The 16,854-nt window shown below is 46.6% G+C and overlaps 2 protein-coding genes across 5 annotated transcripts; both read left to right on the forward strand.

The window, feature by feature from the left end:
* Positions 1–1,862: 1,862 nt before the first annotated feature.
* Positions 1,863–5,320, forward strand: LOC146389397 (uncharacterized). Of its 4 annotated transcripts, none has more exons than XM_084911886.1 (7): positions 1,863–2,022; positions 2,784–2,859; positions 2,965–3,033; positions 3,126–3,236; positions 3,322–3,358; positions 3,631–3,707; positions 3,806–5,320. In XM_084911886.1, exons 1-7 carry the CDS (start codon positions 2,008–2,010, stop codon positions 3,820–3,822), a joined length of 402 nt encoding a protein of 133 aa, XP_084768012.1. In that variant the 5' UTR covers positions 1,863–2,007; the 3' UTR covers positions 3,823–5,320. The 4 variants fall into 4 exon arrangements, with proteins under 4 accessions (XP_084768012.1, XP_084768022.1, XP_084768029.1 ...); XM_084911896.1 differs by having other exon boundaries at positions 1,865–2,614; XM_084911903.1 differs by having other exon boundaries at positions 1,865–2,346.
* Positions 5,321–8,995: 3,675 nt separating this feature from the next.
* mogat3a (monoacylglycerol O-acyltransferase 3a) lies at positions 8,996–16,409 on the forward strand. The gene is made up of 9 exons (XM_084911394.1): positions 8,996–9,243; positions 9,732–9,910; positions 10,093–10,153; positions 10,232–10,375; positions 12,992–13,122; positions 13,369–13,412; positions 13,491–13,581; positions 13,876–13,984; positions 15,886–16,409. The coding sequence occupies exons 1-9, from the start codon at positions 9,150–9,152 to the stop codon at positions 16,038–16,040; spliced, it is 1,008 nt and encodes a 335-aa protein (XP_084767520.1). The 5' UTR covers positions 8,996–9,149; the 3' UTR covers positions 16,041–16,409.
* Positions 16,410–16,854: the final 445 nt, after the last annotated feature.

The raw sequence follows: 16,854 nt of genomic DNA on the forward strand, positions 1-16,854 counted from the left end.
TCAGAGCAAAAGAACACGATACTTTAAGTACAAAGGAGCCTCATCAGTGATCAGTATTAACACACATAATGTCAGCTGTGACCAGGATCTATATTTATTGCAAGCTGTTTGTTGTCACACCTTCTCTCCAGCTCCATGTGATGAGCTGTAGAGTCAGAGACCCAGATGTTGTCCACAGAGAGAGGACACGTTTCAGTGAGCTGTGAAACCGCTCATGTCTTCAGTCGTTGTGTTTTTGTGGTTCAGAACTGTAAAAATCCTCCAACTGCTCAGTCACACACAGAGAAACGAGCTTCCTCCATTCTTCATGAACACCAGCGAATGTTCCAGGAGCAAAAATATTCAGTTCATCCATCCATCCACTTCTGCTTATCCGGGGCCGGGTCGCGGGGGCAGCAGCCCAAGCAGAGAAGCCCAGACCTCTCTCTCCACAGCCACCTCCTCCAGCTTGTCCGGGGGAACACCAAGGCGTTCCCAGGCCAGCCGAAAGATATAATCTCTCTAGCATGTCCTGGGTCTGCCCCGGGGCCTCCTCCCGGTGGGACATGCCCGGAGCACCTCACCTAGGAAGCGCCCAGGAGTCATCCTTGTCAGATGCCTGAACCACCTCAGCTGGCTCCTTCCAATGTGGAGGGGCAGCGGCTCTACTCTGAGCCCCTCCCGGATGCCCGAACTCCTCACTTCTATCTCTGCAGCATCTGCATCACTCCAGCTGCAGCACCAATCTGTCTGTCAATCTCCCGTCACTTGTGAACAAGACCCCGAGATACTTAAACACCCCCGCTTGGGACAGGAACTCGTCCCTGACCCGGACTGGGCACTTCACCCTTTTCCAGCTGAGGACCATGGCCTCAGATTTGGAGCTGCTGATTCTCATTCCCACCCCTTCACACTCGGCTGCAAACCGTTCCCGTGTGAAGCCAACAGAACCACATCATATGTGATAATGTAAACAGAATTGGTCCTACCACTGAACCCTGTAGAGCTCCATAATTAACCTTAGTGTGTGAAGAGGACTCTCCTTTTACATGACAGATATTAGATAGATATGATTGTACTGAAGGCTCCACTGGGGCCTAGCCGGACAAACACACACGAGTCCATTGATACAGTGTGATGAAACAAAGAGCACGTCCTGCAAACAGACACCATGGAAACTACGTGTAAATATTTATCACATCCAGATGTTTGTACTGACACAGTGAGCAGATCCAAACCATCTGCTGCTGTAACGTAGACTCATCAGGAAACCAGACTTCTGGTCCACTCAGAGCCTGTGTCTGTGATCTTCAGCCAATGAAAAACGTGCTGTTGTCGGCTCATTCACTGCCACAAAGCACTTTTAGCAACTTTAAGAGTCTAAATACTTCTTTAAGCACTTTTTGAAACAGTTAGTTAACACAAACTAGCCATCCATCAGCAATGGTGATAGGCTCATTCATACTTCACAGGAAGTGACCTCATCCTGGCGCTCTACCATTTGTGGCATCCTGCAGAAGTCTTGGACCAACATGTTTGTTTTGATATAAAAGGAGTTTGACTTCAGTCTAAGAATTTCTGTCTGATCTCAGTCTGAACAGGTGAAACTAGTTATTCCTGACAGGTTTGCACCTTTACCTGAGTGTGTAACAAAACATTCTCTTCAGTCAGCATCACCTTTAGTCCCCACTGCTAGGAGCAGAGCACCTGGACAGCTGGACACAGGTAGAGTTGGCCCATGTTGTCTCCTTCCTGTCATTAAAGGTCTCTCAGAGACTACAATTTACACCTTTTATGACAATAAAGCTTCAGTTAAACAGTCACACTGCAGCTGTTAGTGCCAGAGTCTCTGCAGAGGCAATAACAGTCCTTCCAAGGAACTCTTTGCCCCTCCCACTTTGCTGATGTAATGTGATGACTCAGGAGTGTTCCTCATCTTAAAGTGGAGCGCAAAAGCATAAAAGAGGTCATAGCGTACAGGGTCACTCATTCGATCACTTCACACTGTGAAAGCAAGGAGACGACGACATGGACGGTCTGCAGGTGAGTGCTGGGCAGGTGACGATGGCAGGAAACCTGAATAAGTCTGAGAGCAGAAGAAAGCGCACACAAGGACAAGCAGGATGGTTACAGCTTTAAGAGAGGAGTGCCAGCTCACTGAAGATACATGAATTCAGAGGAGGAAGAAGGTGAAGGGTTAAAGGAGTCCTGAGATGAAGACTTTTGTTTCTCTGATTTTACGACGGACTGCAGATTTAAACACGTTTAATGCAGTTCAGACTTAATGTCTTTACTCTCTGGAAGTGTAGTCCGTGACAGGAGGTGCCTGGTCTGTGGTTTTTGGTCTGCGCTGGTCTGATATGGTCTGTGAGTATTTGTGACTCCTCAGATCAGATCAGCTTGTTCTGGCTCGTTTTTTGCTGATACGTGCAGAGGGGTGGAGCCTCATTCTCAGGAACCCACATTTGTTGAACTTTGTTTCTGTCTCCTAGCAACAGGGTTTGAACTGATTGTTTACAGATTAAGATTAGGTGAGCACGTGTGCCAGTGTTTCTAAAGACGGGCAGAACTCTGAAACAGAATCAGAGACTATGGGGTGTCTGAAGTTGGATCGCTGAATCTGGTTTCTGTCCAGGTGTGTTTGTTTGTTACCTTACAGGACAGAGCAGATTAGGCAAATAGAAAGGACTTTAGCTTCAGGTATACTCAGGGTATAGCTTCAGTATAGCTCAGGCAGGTGCGCTATAGTTATGCCCTTCTTACCTGACACTTTGTTGCCCAGCTGTCTATGTGTCTTATCCCAGGTGAGCATTGCATGTCTGCTGGTGAAGATGACCTTTGTACAAGGGGTTGCAGGGAGCTGTCCCACCTGTGCACCAGGTAAGGAGTCCTAATGTGTGTTCTCCTGCACCTGAAGCTTTGACTCAAACAGATCTACCTGTGCACACCTGCAGATGTCTCTTAGCTCATGTGTGTCTCTCTCAGGTTTCTTCCTGGTGAAGAACTGCTCCAAGACTGTAGGGATCGGGTGCAAAGACTGTACTGATTGCTCGGGTAAGAACACTTTCAGTAAAAGGGCTGGACTTACCTATTTGCAATCAGTCAGCTGATGAACTGCTTGATTTGTCCTCCTATGTGTCCTCCAGCTTTACATCTGGACACTCTATCTGAGTGCACGCTGTGGACTGATGCTGTGTGCGGGAACCAAACTGTGACCACAGTGACAGTCACCACGGTGACCACTGCTGGACCTCCTGGTAGGCTCACCTGTTCATCCTTCTTCTTCACACAGCTTGAGAGGAAACCTGAAGTTCTTATCACTTTCCTTTTTCTCGTCCACAGTCTTCCCTGGTGAAATGTGGATCATCCTAAGTGTGATGTAAGAATAACTCCTGTAATTATTCAGTGGCCTCTAATCACTTTTTAATCAATCAATCAACACTCTGTGATGAGCTGTTCATCTGTTATTGATTCCTTCCTTCATCTGATCCTTTTAACCTACTAGTGCTCAGTGTTTTCTCTTCCTGTTTGTGTTTTTGTATTAAACGGATGAAGGCTTCTGATTGGCTGTTTAGCTGGACTTAGTTTTATCTGCATTACAATTGGTTCTTTTTTGAAGGGGTGGGGCTAACTGTGTTTCTATATCTGCAGATCAGTGTCTGTGGTCCTGGTTCTGGTGCTCGCTCTGGTTCTCTCAATGCTATCCCAGCGATACAAGCAAAAGAAAGGTAACAATCTCCACAATCTCCACCCCCTCAAACATCCACCTGCCCCTCAGGTAACAGGCCCTCTGACCATGTGACTCACCTGCTTGTTTCTTCTGCAGCTTTGTACCTGCCCTGAATGAAAGCAAGTCATTCTGAATGCCTCTCAGCACCAACGTCTTAGGAACAAGCCACTGTCCATGATGGCCAAAGCAGCAGATCCAGCTCTCAGAAACCAGAAATGTGGAGTCCAGGTCCTGTGTGGAATCAAAGTCCAGGTCCAGGCAGGGCTTATGAGACCAGATCCCAGGCGAGGTCATGGTCCAGGTCCAGGGCAGGGTCAGAGTCCAGGTCCTGGGTGCATTAAAATCCAGGTCCAGGCCGGGCTCATGAGTCCAGGACCAGGTCGAGCTCATCAATCCAGGTCCTGAGTGGATCAGAGTCCAGGTCCTGGGTGGGATTAAAGTCCAGGTCTTGTCCGGGATCAGAGTCCACGTCTAGACTGGTTTGATCCACCCATTATACTTCACATCCAGGCCACCCTATAAGAATACAAATGTAGACCAGGTGTAGACTAGGTGTAGTTCAGGTGTGAAGTAAGGTTAGATTCCAGGTGTAAGACAGGTGTAGACTAGTTGTAGCCAGATGTGGCGTAACTGTAGACTAGACGTAGTCCAAGTCCTAGGAAGAATTTAATTTCAGGTGAAGTCTGGGTCCACTTCATTAACACGTAGCCCAGGTGTAGCTCACACATAGACCAGGTGTAGCTCAGGTGTAGAGAAAGCGTAGCTCAGGTGTAGCTCACACATAGACCAGGTGTAGCTCAGGTGTAGCTCATACATAGACCAGGTGTAGCTCAGATGTAGCTCACAAATAGACCAGGTGTAGCTCAGATGTAGCTCACACATAGACCAGGTGTAGCTCATACATAGACCAGGTGTAGCTCAGGTGTAGAGAAAGTGTAGCTCGGGTGTAGCTCACACATAGACCAGGTGTAGCTCAGGTGTAGTTATTTTAGTCCAGCTGTAGGTGAAGATAGTGTAGTGATTGTCCCCTCTGTCAGCCAATCAGGTGTTGGAGCGATTCCTCACCATCTGGTGACATCACTTCCTGTTTAGAATATGAGCTTTTTCTAAATGTTTCCCTCTGCTGGTGGATTTGGGTGCTGTAACAGAGAGTCTCTATTAAATAAGTCTGTAATTTGTCACAGCTCACCCAGAACACACCCCCAGCATCCTCCCGATCAGCTGTTTAATTTCCTATATGTCCCATAATGCAACTTTACCTCTGCAGAGGCGACAAACTGAGAGTAACGTGTGTAAAATCAGTGGAATGACCTTTAACCCTTTCACTGTGAGTGTGAGATGTCTGGATGAGCTATTTCAATCAGTAGTGACGCTTATTTATTGATTCTGGATCGATAAATCTGATCACCTCTGTAAACTGAGCGTGTTGTAAACCTAAATCTCTTTTAAATGTTGAAGTCATTCATGTACTTGTGTGCTCCTGTTTATTCAGAAATCTGTGACAGTTTTATACTTTAAACTTTCTTTGGTACTTCAGGTGTGTATTAGATCATCTACTGTATGAACAGTGTGTTTGTATCACATAATAAACTCACAAAATGAAAAACATAATGACTCTCACCATGGATTCATCTGTTTTATTGTAAGCTAGGAGGTTGTAATGTGACGGTTCAGGCTCACAGAAGAAGATTTACTGTTTCCAGGATTAATTTACTCATAATCATCCCACAGATGTAATATTATCTACAGCTACTCTTAGTACCATTGATGTTAAGTTAGACTCTTTTTCTCCAATTGATCTTTCTGAGTTAACTTCAATAATTACTTCCTCCAAACCATCAACGTGTCTTTTAGACCCCATTCCTACAAAACTGCTCAAAGAAGTCCTGCCATTGATTAATGCTTCAATCTTAAATATGATCAACCTATCTCTAATAATCAGCTATGTACCACAGGCCTTCAAGCTGGCTGTAGTTAAACCTTTACTCAAAAAGCATCTCTAGACCCAGCAGTCTTAGCTAATTATAGGCCAATCTCCAACCTTCCTTTCATATCAAAAATCCTTGAAAGAGTAGTTGTCAAACAGCTAACAGATCATCTGCAGAGGAATGGTTTATTTGAAGAGTTTCAGTCAGGTTTCAGAGCTCATCACAGCACAGAAACAGCTTTAGTGAAGGTTACAAATGATCTTCTTATGGCCTCTGACAGTGGACTCATCTCTGTGCTTGTCCTGCTAGACCTCAGTGCAGCGTTCGATACTGTCGACCATAATATCCTATTAGAGCGATTAGAACATGCTGTAGGTATTACAGGTACTGTGCTGCAGTGGTTTGTATCATATCTATCTAATAGACTCCAATTTGTGCATGTAAATGGAGAGTCCTCTTCACACGCTGAGGTTAATTATGGAGTTCCACAGGGTTCAGTGCTAGGACCAATTCTGTTTACATTATACATGCTTCCCTTAGGCAGCATCATTAGAAGACATAGCATACATTTTCACTGCTATGCAGATGACACCCAGCTCTATCTGTCCATGAAGCCAGATAACACACACCAATGAGTTAAACTGCAGGAATGTCTTAAAGACATAAAGACCTGGATGGCCGCTAACTTTCTGCTTCTTAATTCTCAGCAACCATCTTTTATGAACTCTCTTAACAAGGTCAAGCAGAAAAATCAAGATGATTGAAGGTTTTTTATGATGAGGTGATAGCTTATCAGTTATCATCTCCTCGATTGATCATCTTAAAACTAATAAATCTCCTGAAACTGATGGTTAGCAAGCTTTCTCTGAAGAGCTAGCTCCATTACTGCTAGACGTTATTTTAGAGAGGATTGAAAAAGGCTCTTTATCTCCTGCACTAACAGAAGACATAATCCCCACACCTAATGTGGTTATTGATAACTGGAGACCTTATTGAATGCAGACGACAACATTTTTGCCTCAACACTGGCTTTTCTGGAGCCGATCATTGATGAAACCCAATCTGGTTTCATGAAAAACTCACTGTAATCAACATTTCTATGCCCTGATGATAGCCTAATCCTTTTCCTGGACTTTTAGAAGGTCTTTGATATGTTGGAACTTTATATTTCAAAGCACTGAAAATTTTGGCTCTGGTGACTTCTTCTGTCAAGCTGTTAAAACATTGCATTTTACAGGCTCCATAAGATTAAGACGGTGAACATCCCCATGATTCAAGCTGAGTCGGGGGAGGAGATCAAGACTTGCGTTGATCAGTTCTTCCACTGCTTTAATAAAGACAATGGATTTAAAACAACATCCACTCCATCCATCCTCTTATCTTCATCAGGGTTGGAGGGGGGGCTATCCCAGGTGTGATAGGGCGAGAGGTGAGGTAGACCATGGACAGCTCACCAGCCTATCACAGGACAAACAGTGAGACAGACAACCATCTGCACTCACAGGCAATGTTCCCTCTAAGCTGCGCACTGCCGGCACGGTCTCTGCGTACAAAAAATCTGCGTCGTGCACAAAAAAAAAAAAAATCTAACCTGAATTGAAATTAAAGTAAATACTTTCACAATTCTGTTTTGCAGTGTTAGTCAGTGAGTGACTGGCTGCTCCCATATGGGATTAGAACGATGCCACCTTATCCCATAGTCCAGACAGGGCATTTAGTTGTTTAGAAACGGGGGGAAGTTTTAGGAGTGACGGCGGTGTTTTGAGATGTGAGAGACTTGCGACGTTTTGCACATATCTTGTGTAGTTAGTGTGTAGTGTAGTCAGTAGTTTTGTTGTGTGTCAGAACAATGAGGCGACTGCTGAGTGTTACAGGTGTTACAGCAGTGATACATCTGCTGCTGTCAGGCCTGCAGGTATCAGGCTGTTGTTCTCCTTCATCTCATAGTGGACAGAAATTATTTTTTGGAGTGGCACAAATAATTTGTGTGGCATCAGATTTGATGCAGAACAGCTGATTGTTCTGTAAATAGTTTGATATGTTTATTTTAAAAATCGCCTTGGCTGCATTTTTAGGTAAACAGCTGCAAAAACTTTGTTTGCATAACTCAGTTACTTTTTTGAAGAAGTAACTATATAATTAATTGCCCAACATTGGTCATTATATCCTGTATTTTGCAGACAGAGTTACAGACTCTCTCCCAGACCACAGACTCATTATACAAGTCAGAGCTTTATAAAAAAAAATATATATATTTTTTCCCTTACAATAGTGTTAACATGCTACACAGGTCATGAACAAGATTTTATTTTTCATTGTAAGTGGGCTAAAGCAGTTAATTTAAAGTAGTCTAACATAAATGTAAACGCTGTAATTTGATTACTTTAATAAACATGTGACTTGGATGGATTCGACGCTGGCGTGACCACAGTGCACACGTCTGCTGTCGCTCACAGTGGTCCAAGGCACGCTCAGGGAGTTTGTGTGTTCACTCAGACACATGAAACATTAGAGGGAACATTGGTCACGGGTAATATAAACCAACTAACCAAGCCCACTAACTGTGGGAGAAAACCAGAGGATCCACTGCAAACGCAGCCGGACTGTGGGTCTGAACCAGGACCTTCTTGCTGTGAGGCAGCAGTGCTAACCACAGCACCACCGAGCTGTCGACCCAGACTTTAAAAAACTAGGAAAAGTATGATTACAGGTTGGTACTGATTCTTCTTTGTGTTGACAGGTTGAACACAATAAACACCAACAGCATGCACGTGGTGTGTGTGCGGGTGTCTGCCTCTCACAACCACAGTGATTCTCCTGTGGTTTCAAATCGCGTGTGATCTTGTAACATCGGGAGTCCAAACACTAACTGGACACTAACGGATACGATCACCATAGAAACGTGAAATCACTTTGTTCACGTTACATGTTAGACTGTTGTAAGCGTCACACTCTCCAGTTTCAGTTTACTGAGCGAATTAATAAACATCTGTAACCACCAACAACTCTCAATAAAGATTAATAACGAAACAAAGCAGCAGCAGGAGGCGTTGTCGTGGCAACCAAACAAATAGCGTTACCGTGGTAACAGCAACGTCACTCGGAGAGTTTCTGCTGACGTGCGCGTCATCAGCCCTGTGCGCAGAGGTGAGAGGTCACGTGTCTGACTCACCTGGATGAACCTCATTGATCACTGATGTCAGACACTTATTATTAGGACGTTTCATGTTTTAAATAAACTTTATTTAAAGTTTTTGAGCGTCCCCCTGGCGTGCACGCGCCTCCGCACATGCTCGTTCTCGCCGTGTGTCGTCACGTGCTGCAATTGGCTAAAAGGACACCGCCCAGTGTACAGCACGCATGCGCAGTGTAGCAGGGTAGGAGCAAAGTTTTGAGTTCAGTGGCGCTTACTGCTTGCAGCAGCAGCACGCGTACGGCTGACACACGCACACCTCCACAGACACCGGGAGCACGCACAGCTGCAGACCCGGCCGAGGAGCTCCACAGTCGGCATGAGGATCGAGTTCGCCCCGCTGAACGTCCCGCTGCGGAGGAGGCTGCAGACCGCCGCCGTCGTGCAGTGGGTCTTCTCCTTCCTGGCGCTGGGTACAGTCACGTGACCTGCCGAGACACACGCGCACACACGTAGAGACACAGTGATTGATCAGTGTGATCAGGGTCGTTGATTAGTGTAATCAGTCACTGATCAGTACAGCGTGCAGTAGTATTGATCTGCAGTCACTCTCAGGTGAGTCCTCAGCAGCTTCAGCCTGTAGGTGGACCCTGCTGTGCTCTGCAGGTGTTTGCGTTTGGCTTCACTGTCCAATCAGAGGCACATCACAGGAAAACTGAAGGATTTCACGGCTTCAGGTGTTAAAGGATCCTCCCACTTCTACCTGTTCATTTGTATTCGGATGTTTTTATGTGATGTTTGAGTTTATCTGATGTTACACACTCATTTTTATTTTCACCTGGTAAAAGGTTTAAAGAGGCGGAGCTTAGACACACACACACCTGTCAGGTGTAGATCAGCCTGGTCACTCAGAGAGCACCTGAACGCCTCAGCTCACCTGTCTGTCTCACCTGTCTCCCAGCTCAGTGCTGTCTGGCGGCCTTCATCCTCCTCGCCCTCTCTGATTGGTGGATGGTGGCTCTGCTCTACGCTGGCTGGCTGTGGCTGGACTGGGACACACCAACCAACGGGGGTCGAAGGTCACAGTGGATGAGGAGGTGGAGTGTGTGGGAGCACTTCAGAGACTACTTCCCGCTGACGGTGAGCGATCCCTGAATATTGGTTACTGATCATTCATCAATCACTACTGATCAGCGATCGATCAGCGCTGCTGTTCACTGATTGATTACGGATCAGTGGTCATTGATCGATCACCGATCAGTGATCCATCAATCGGTGATGGATCACTGATCGGTGATTGATCACTGCTGGTTTGTCTGCAGCTGCTGAAGACGGTCGACCTGGACCCGAAGAAGAACTACATCTTTGGATTCCACCCACATGGTAACAAACACACCTGTACACCTGCCCTTTTTAGTCCCGCCCCCTGATGTCTGTCTCCATGCATGTACCTGTCCTCAGGTGTGCTGGTGGCGGGGGCGTTTGGGAACTTCTGCACGGAGGCGACGGGTTTCTCTCACCTGTTTCCTGGACTCAAGCCTCACCTGCTGATGCTGCCGTTCTGGTTCCGAGTGCCGTTCTTCAGGGACTACATCATGTGTGGAGGTAAGGACCTGTGAGGTCAACTGAGCTGGTCATGTGACAGCGATCTGTGTGCTGATTGGAGGACAGTCATGCTCTGATAATGACGCTCTTTTAAACTCTACGCTCCTTGGACTCTTTGTCGCTGTGACCTCCTCCAGCTGTTGTAATCCAGCTGTGCTTTCATCACAGCATCTCCATCGGGTTTCAGTTGCTCCATCAGCCCTTTGGACTCTGGGCTGCAGGTCAGCAGGGAGGAGGCTGACACAGGCTCTCTGATTGGCTGTCTGACCACACGCAGGGTCACATGGGTCGATGTGTCCCAGCTATCGAGCGCCTGGTCGTGTGACTCCGGCTCAGCTCCTGTTGCCCCCTCGGTGCGTGCACCTCTGTCACCTCGGGTCTGAGTCACCTGAGGGAGGAAGCGGGGTCATGTGACACCTGGTGGTCTAATGAGGAACTGCAGGATGGAGATTTAGAACATCGTCGTGAGGGTGTGACGAGTGCAGTGTTGATGGAGTGATGGGTGCTCCACCCATCAGCACCAACACCAGCTCCTGGTGTTGGTGCTGATTCCACTCACTGTGATGGGTGTGTCAGGGTCTCACCTGTGTCAACTCTGACCTCATTTCCTGTTTGTACTGATGTGTGTAGATGATGAACATCTGGATCTGTGGAGAGAAGCTTGTCTCGGAAGTGTTACAGATGGGCTTCAGTGACTATTGTAAGGTCTGTGTTTATCAGTGAGAGTGGACACTGAGGGGTGGGTGGGCCCACTCCCTCTGACTGGAATGAGGATTATAGCAGCGTCTTCTACTGGGTGTAAACTGTGAGTGGGAGCATGATCACTGTGACTGTTGCAGCTATTAGCTGATGCATGTGGGAGTCACAGAGGAGAAGGAAATCGATGTGTGAGAGAGGAACAAGTGTGTTCTCTGGACCGAAGGTTGATTCCATCTGGATCAGTAAGAGCTGCAGCAGGGATTCAGTCTATATTTTTATCTCTAAGTAAACAGTTTCTGTTGTTTGTTGAAGAATATATCTGGTTGTACTTTTTTCTTCTTGTAAGAAACAAACATCTGCCTTTAGTGTGACAGGGTGGGTGATTGTTTTGGTCCTTTTCAGCCTACACCCGTACCAGCCCGAGGTCAGTGTTAGCGACGACGGGCCGATGGGGACTCCAGGCCTCGAGGGCCGGGGTCCTGCAGGTTTTAGATGTGTCCTTGATCCAACACAGCTAGGGCTGCTCGATTATGGCAAAAATGATCATCACGAGTATTTTCACTGAAATTGAGATCTCGATTATTTGACGATATTTATTTAACAATAACAATGTGTTGAATAATGACTTTAAAGATTGTCAAAAAATAATATAAAATAGTGCAAATACTGATAACAGTGCAAATGTTTGCAATATAAGAAATAAATGAAAAATGTAAACATCTGTGTTTAGTGAACTTTGCAGTGTTGCTCTGTGGTGCAGCTACACTGTAGCAAAGTTTACACACTGTGTCTACTTGATCCACGTCTGACTCCACCAACCCATAATGTTTCCACACCACTGAAGTTTTTTTACCTCTCCTTTCAACCAACAGCAGTCACTCTCCTCTCCAAATAACTTCTGCTGAGCTTTCCGAGCTTCCCTCGGGTCCTCTTAATCAGCGGTCCCCAACCCCCGGGCCTCGGACCGGTACTGGTCCGTGAGTCGTTTGGTACCGGGCCGCGAGAGTTGAGGCTCAGGTGTGAAATGTCTGGTTTTCAGGGTTTTTATCGGTTTTTAGCGTTATTTTGTTATCGTTTTTATCGTTAACCCGGTTTTCCTGGGTCTTTTCACGTGAGTTATGAATAAATCTTGTTTTTTTTCAGTACCGGTACTAGTTTTATTTTGTTGTATTTATCCGCGACACCTTAAAGGCCGGTCCGTGAAAATATTGTCGGGCATAAACCGGTCCGTGGCGCAAAAAGGTTGGAGACCGCTGCTCTTAATTGTTGTGACACAAATGCAGAGAGGTGCGCTCGATTTGCCACACGGAGCAGCGCGAGAGTAAAGCGCGAGGGAGGGGCTAATAATCGGCTCAGTCATTTTTAATGATCGTTGAAAGCCCAGATCGTAATCGAGATTAAAATTCGATTAATTGAGCAGCCCTAAACACAGCTGATTTAAAGGCTAAATGACCTCCTCAACACGTACTGAAGTTCTCCAGAGGCTGGGAATGAACTACTCATGTCAGGTGTGGTGACCCACCGGCCCTCGAAGCCTGGAGTTCCCCAGCCCTGTCCTGGACGATGAACTTGGTGAAAGTTGATCTGATTTACGGTGTCGGGTGGAAGATTTTTGGCGGAGCGCTTTAACGGTGGTGTGGGGGGAGTGGTCTGAGCTTGTTTCATCAGTCTGTAGGTCGCTGGTGTCTGTGGATGAAGTCTTCACGTTTACATGGCCTCAGCGTCTCTTGTCGGGTTGTTGGTTAAGAGGGAGTCCTCAGAGTGTACACACATCACTGCACACATCTGTAACACTCCGTGGATCCAGCTGTTGGTATCTGCTGTGCAGATGTCGTTAGTGAGGTACCCGTCTATGCCTTGTGGTAACCATGGTAACAGGTGAGGGGAGGAGTCACTTGTCACCCGTGTCTCTGTCAGGTCTGGTGTCCAGCTCCAAGTCCAGTCTCTCGTACCTGGTGAGCCGTCCCGAAGGAGGGAACGTGGCCGTCATCGCAGTGGGTGGAGCTCCCGAGGCTTTGGACGCTCGGCCCGGAGCTCTCACCTTACAGGTACGTGTAGAGTCCTGCTGTGACCGCGACTCGCAGCTCCGCCCCATCTGCGGTCACCGCACCCATCGCGGTTACATCACTGATGTAGAAAGAGGAAGCTGTGTGGAAACGCACTCTCACTCAGTGACATCATCGGGTTATTAGCACAGTGAAACATGAGGTCAGAGGTCACAGCCTGGAGTAACCACGTTTTAAATTTTAAATTCTGCTTTTCCTCACCGAGCGCCGTCTCCGTCTGTTTTTCAGGTTCAAAACAGGAAGGGCTTCATCAAACTGGCTCTCAAACATGGGTGGGTGGAGCCTGTAAAGAGGGCGGGTCCGAGAGGGGCAGGACTATCACCTGACTGACTGTGTTTGTCTGTGTGCAGAGCTCAGCTGGTTCCCGTCTTCTCCTTTGGAGAGAACGAGCTGTTTGATCAGATCGAGAACCCGACCGGCTCCCCTCTGAGGAGGCTGCAGGTCAGAGGTCACACACCACACGAGAGCCACCACATCACCTTAGAAGCTTCAGAGTAACCTGCTAGATAAAGGAACCACAGAGGGACCCTCAGAACCTTCTGCAAACATTTACCACAGCTATGTGAACTCATCGTAAAAACCAAGTGACCTCACTGACCCTATAGCAGCCTCTCAGTGGCCACAAAGCTGATACACTGAATATAAAAGACGTTTATTCATCGCTGCACTTTTACAGCTGCTTGAAATGACTGTGTGGGTATTATGGGATACCAGTGTGTTATCCTATGTCTACAGAACCGACTGCAGAGCATCATGGGAATAGCCATGCCTTTGTTCCATGCCCGAGGAGTTTTCCAGTACAGCTTCGGCCTGATACCCTACAGGAAGCCCATACACACCATCGGTACGACCACACAGCTTTAACCCGACCCTGACTCGGTGTTTATCCCAGCTTAGTTTAATGCTAACCTGATGCTGTTGCACCTTCGTTCCTCTAATATAGACTCAGAGCTAACCTAATGGTAACTCGATCTGTATCCCGTGTTGACTCAATACTAACTTGATGCTATTGCACCGTCCTGCGCCTGGTGCGTCCTGCCATTGTTGCACACTTGCCCTTTATGTCGTCCTGTGTCGATTGTGTTATATGTAGCACGATGGTCTTGGAGGAACACTGTGTCGTTTCACTGTGTACTATATGGTTAAAATGACAATCAAGCCTCTTCACTTGACTTGCTGACCTTTTTGACACAGTGTTCACCTTAGGGCTGCACAATTTTGCATAAAATGAGAATCACGATTTTTTGGCTTAGAATTGAGATCACGATTCTCTCACGATTTTCTTTTCCAGTATAAATATTTATTGCACTTATTAACTGCACATCAACTTCTAACAGTTGAGACTGAACATAAAAACAATAAATAAACATAAAAACAACAAATGTCTCATTTTGTTGTTGCCGCAAAATGTTGTACTGCTTGAAATTCCGTCTCCACCGTTGCTCGACGCTGCGTGTATAGAGCAGGTAGTGCAACAATAGAAAAATAGTTGCGGGACGGCACTGTGTAGCGTTTGTCTAGGCTGTTGATCGTTCTCCTAAATCCCTCGTTTTGCACAGTGTTGATGGAGCCATATCTTTGGTCAGGTGATAAGTAATAGCCTCCGTAATGTCTTTGTGCCTGCGGGAGTTCGACGGGTATAGGGAAGCGCTGTAAGGTTCCCGTTATTGATGTTTGGGTGGTTGACCGGGACGGATTTTCTCCTGTCACTTTCTCGTCATCCCTGACCTGCTCTCCGTTGTTTTTTCCCTGCCAATTTTAGCAGCCAGCTTCTGTATCACGTGGTATAAGGCTCCGCCCTCGTCATTTGTTGAGCAGGAAGAGTGAGCGCTTGTTTTCACGCAGATTACGTCCCGGATCAAAATGTGGTACAATCGTCCTCGTCTTTTTTTTTTTTTTTTTTTAAATCGTTGTCATTTGGAAATGAGATCGCACATAAGTATGAATCGAGATCGCGATTTTCTAACGATTAGTCGTGCAGCCCTAGTTCACCTAATGCTAAACCACAGCTAACCAAGTGTACACCACACTGAGCACTAGCCTGGCTTAGTGGAGGGGATTGTGTTGGTCTCCTTTAGTCCCTTTGAGTCCATATCAGCTCCCGTTCGTATCTGTCAGTTTTTAAACACCCTCTACCCTTTGTTATCTCTGGCCCAGTGTCAGCCTGTGTTAGCCCCCGTTGGCTGCTTGTTGGGTTTATCTAGGCACAAACGCTGCTGGAGCACAAGCCCAAACTGCACAACCAAGCAAGACAAGACAGAGCTCTTTGCCCTTGCTAGCAAGGGAAGTGTGCATTTGAGTATGCAATTACAAATACATGTGACATTGTTAAGCAGGTATACCTGAACAACATCAGTGTCTGTATTCTGTGTGCGTGTGTGCAGCTATACCATAGATAGACATGCGACCTTTCAATGAACTGTGTGTCTGAGGTATGCAGGACAGCAGAGTAGGCGTCTCGCTAAATGATAAGAACAGGAGGCTGCAGTAGGTCATGTGTCAGATGAGCATTTAAAGGTCAGGACAGTCTGGTTTCTAAAGCTCTGATGGAAATGATAACGTCGAGGCTGCTTCCTCTCGTCTCATGGTACACAAGTGCACACAGAATCTCATCAGACCTAATAAGGATATGATTGTTATCAGCATACAAGTGATTATATATTTCTAAGCATAAAGGACAATATAAAAAAATCAATTCCAACACTGCTGTCAGCCTCATGCTTCTCTTTCTGTCTCTGCCCTCAGTGGGGAAGCCGATCCCAGTCGTCCAGACTCCGAGTCCCAGCAGTGAGGACATCGAGAGTCTTCATAAAGTTTACCTGCAGAATCTCGCTGAGCTCTTCGAGCAACACAAACGCACCTACGGCCTTGCTGACGACCAGCACCTCGCCTTCATCTGATGCCGGCCGGAGCGCGTGAACTATGAACTACATTTATGTACACCTGACCTGTGTGTGACTTGCATGTGATTTCACTATGAGTTTGATCTGCTTGCAGAGCCCATTGACTTAAATTGGAAATTCCAAAGCTGCTATCAGGAAGCACTGATTACAATAGGAAAAGCTAACAGTGTTAGCAGCAACCATGCATTTAAATAGGAGCTAACACACATGTGGGAACCATTCAGTTCATAAGGAAACGCTTGCAGGAATCATTGCCTGTAATGGGCTTTGCTAACTTTAATGCTAATGGAGCTTTCATGGTACGTTTAAGGGTGTCATAAAGACCACTCTCTTGTGGGTTTATGTGCAATAAATCATGTAATAGGATCACAGGTAAATGGACTGGTTCTTATTTTGCGCTTTCCTGCTTCGAGCACTCCTAGTGATTTACACAACTCGCCCACAGTCATACTCCGATGGATGGATGCGTCAGAGAGCAACATGAGGTTACGGTCTTACTCAAGGATATTTTGCATGCAGACTGGAGCAGACGAGGGTCGAACCACGAGCCCTCTGGTTAGTAGCTCTGCTCTAACCTGAGCTACAGCCACAGGTGTGACATCACAGGGGATGGTGCAGTGTGAGTCAGAGCTGTTTGCTGTTAAGCAGAGACCCTGGAGGACTGAGCCTGAAGCTGCAGATGCTGAAACATCTGGTTTGGCAGTCACACCTGGAAATAAACTGAAGCTACGTCTTTGAATTGTTTCCCTTGTTTAAAGTGTTTGGCGTGGACGAGCTGAGCGTTGGAGGGTCTTCATGAGCTGTGACTGAT

Source organism: Perissodus microlepis, chromosome 3 (genome assembly GCF_051167445.1).
Source record: "Perissodus microlepis isolate ML-2025 ecotype Zambia chromosome 3, ASM5116744v1, whole genome shotgun sequence".
NCBI lineage: Eukaryota > Metazoa > Chordata > Actinopteri > Cichliformes > Cichlidae > Perissodus > Perissodus microlepis.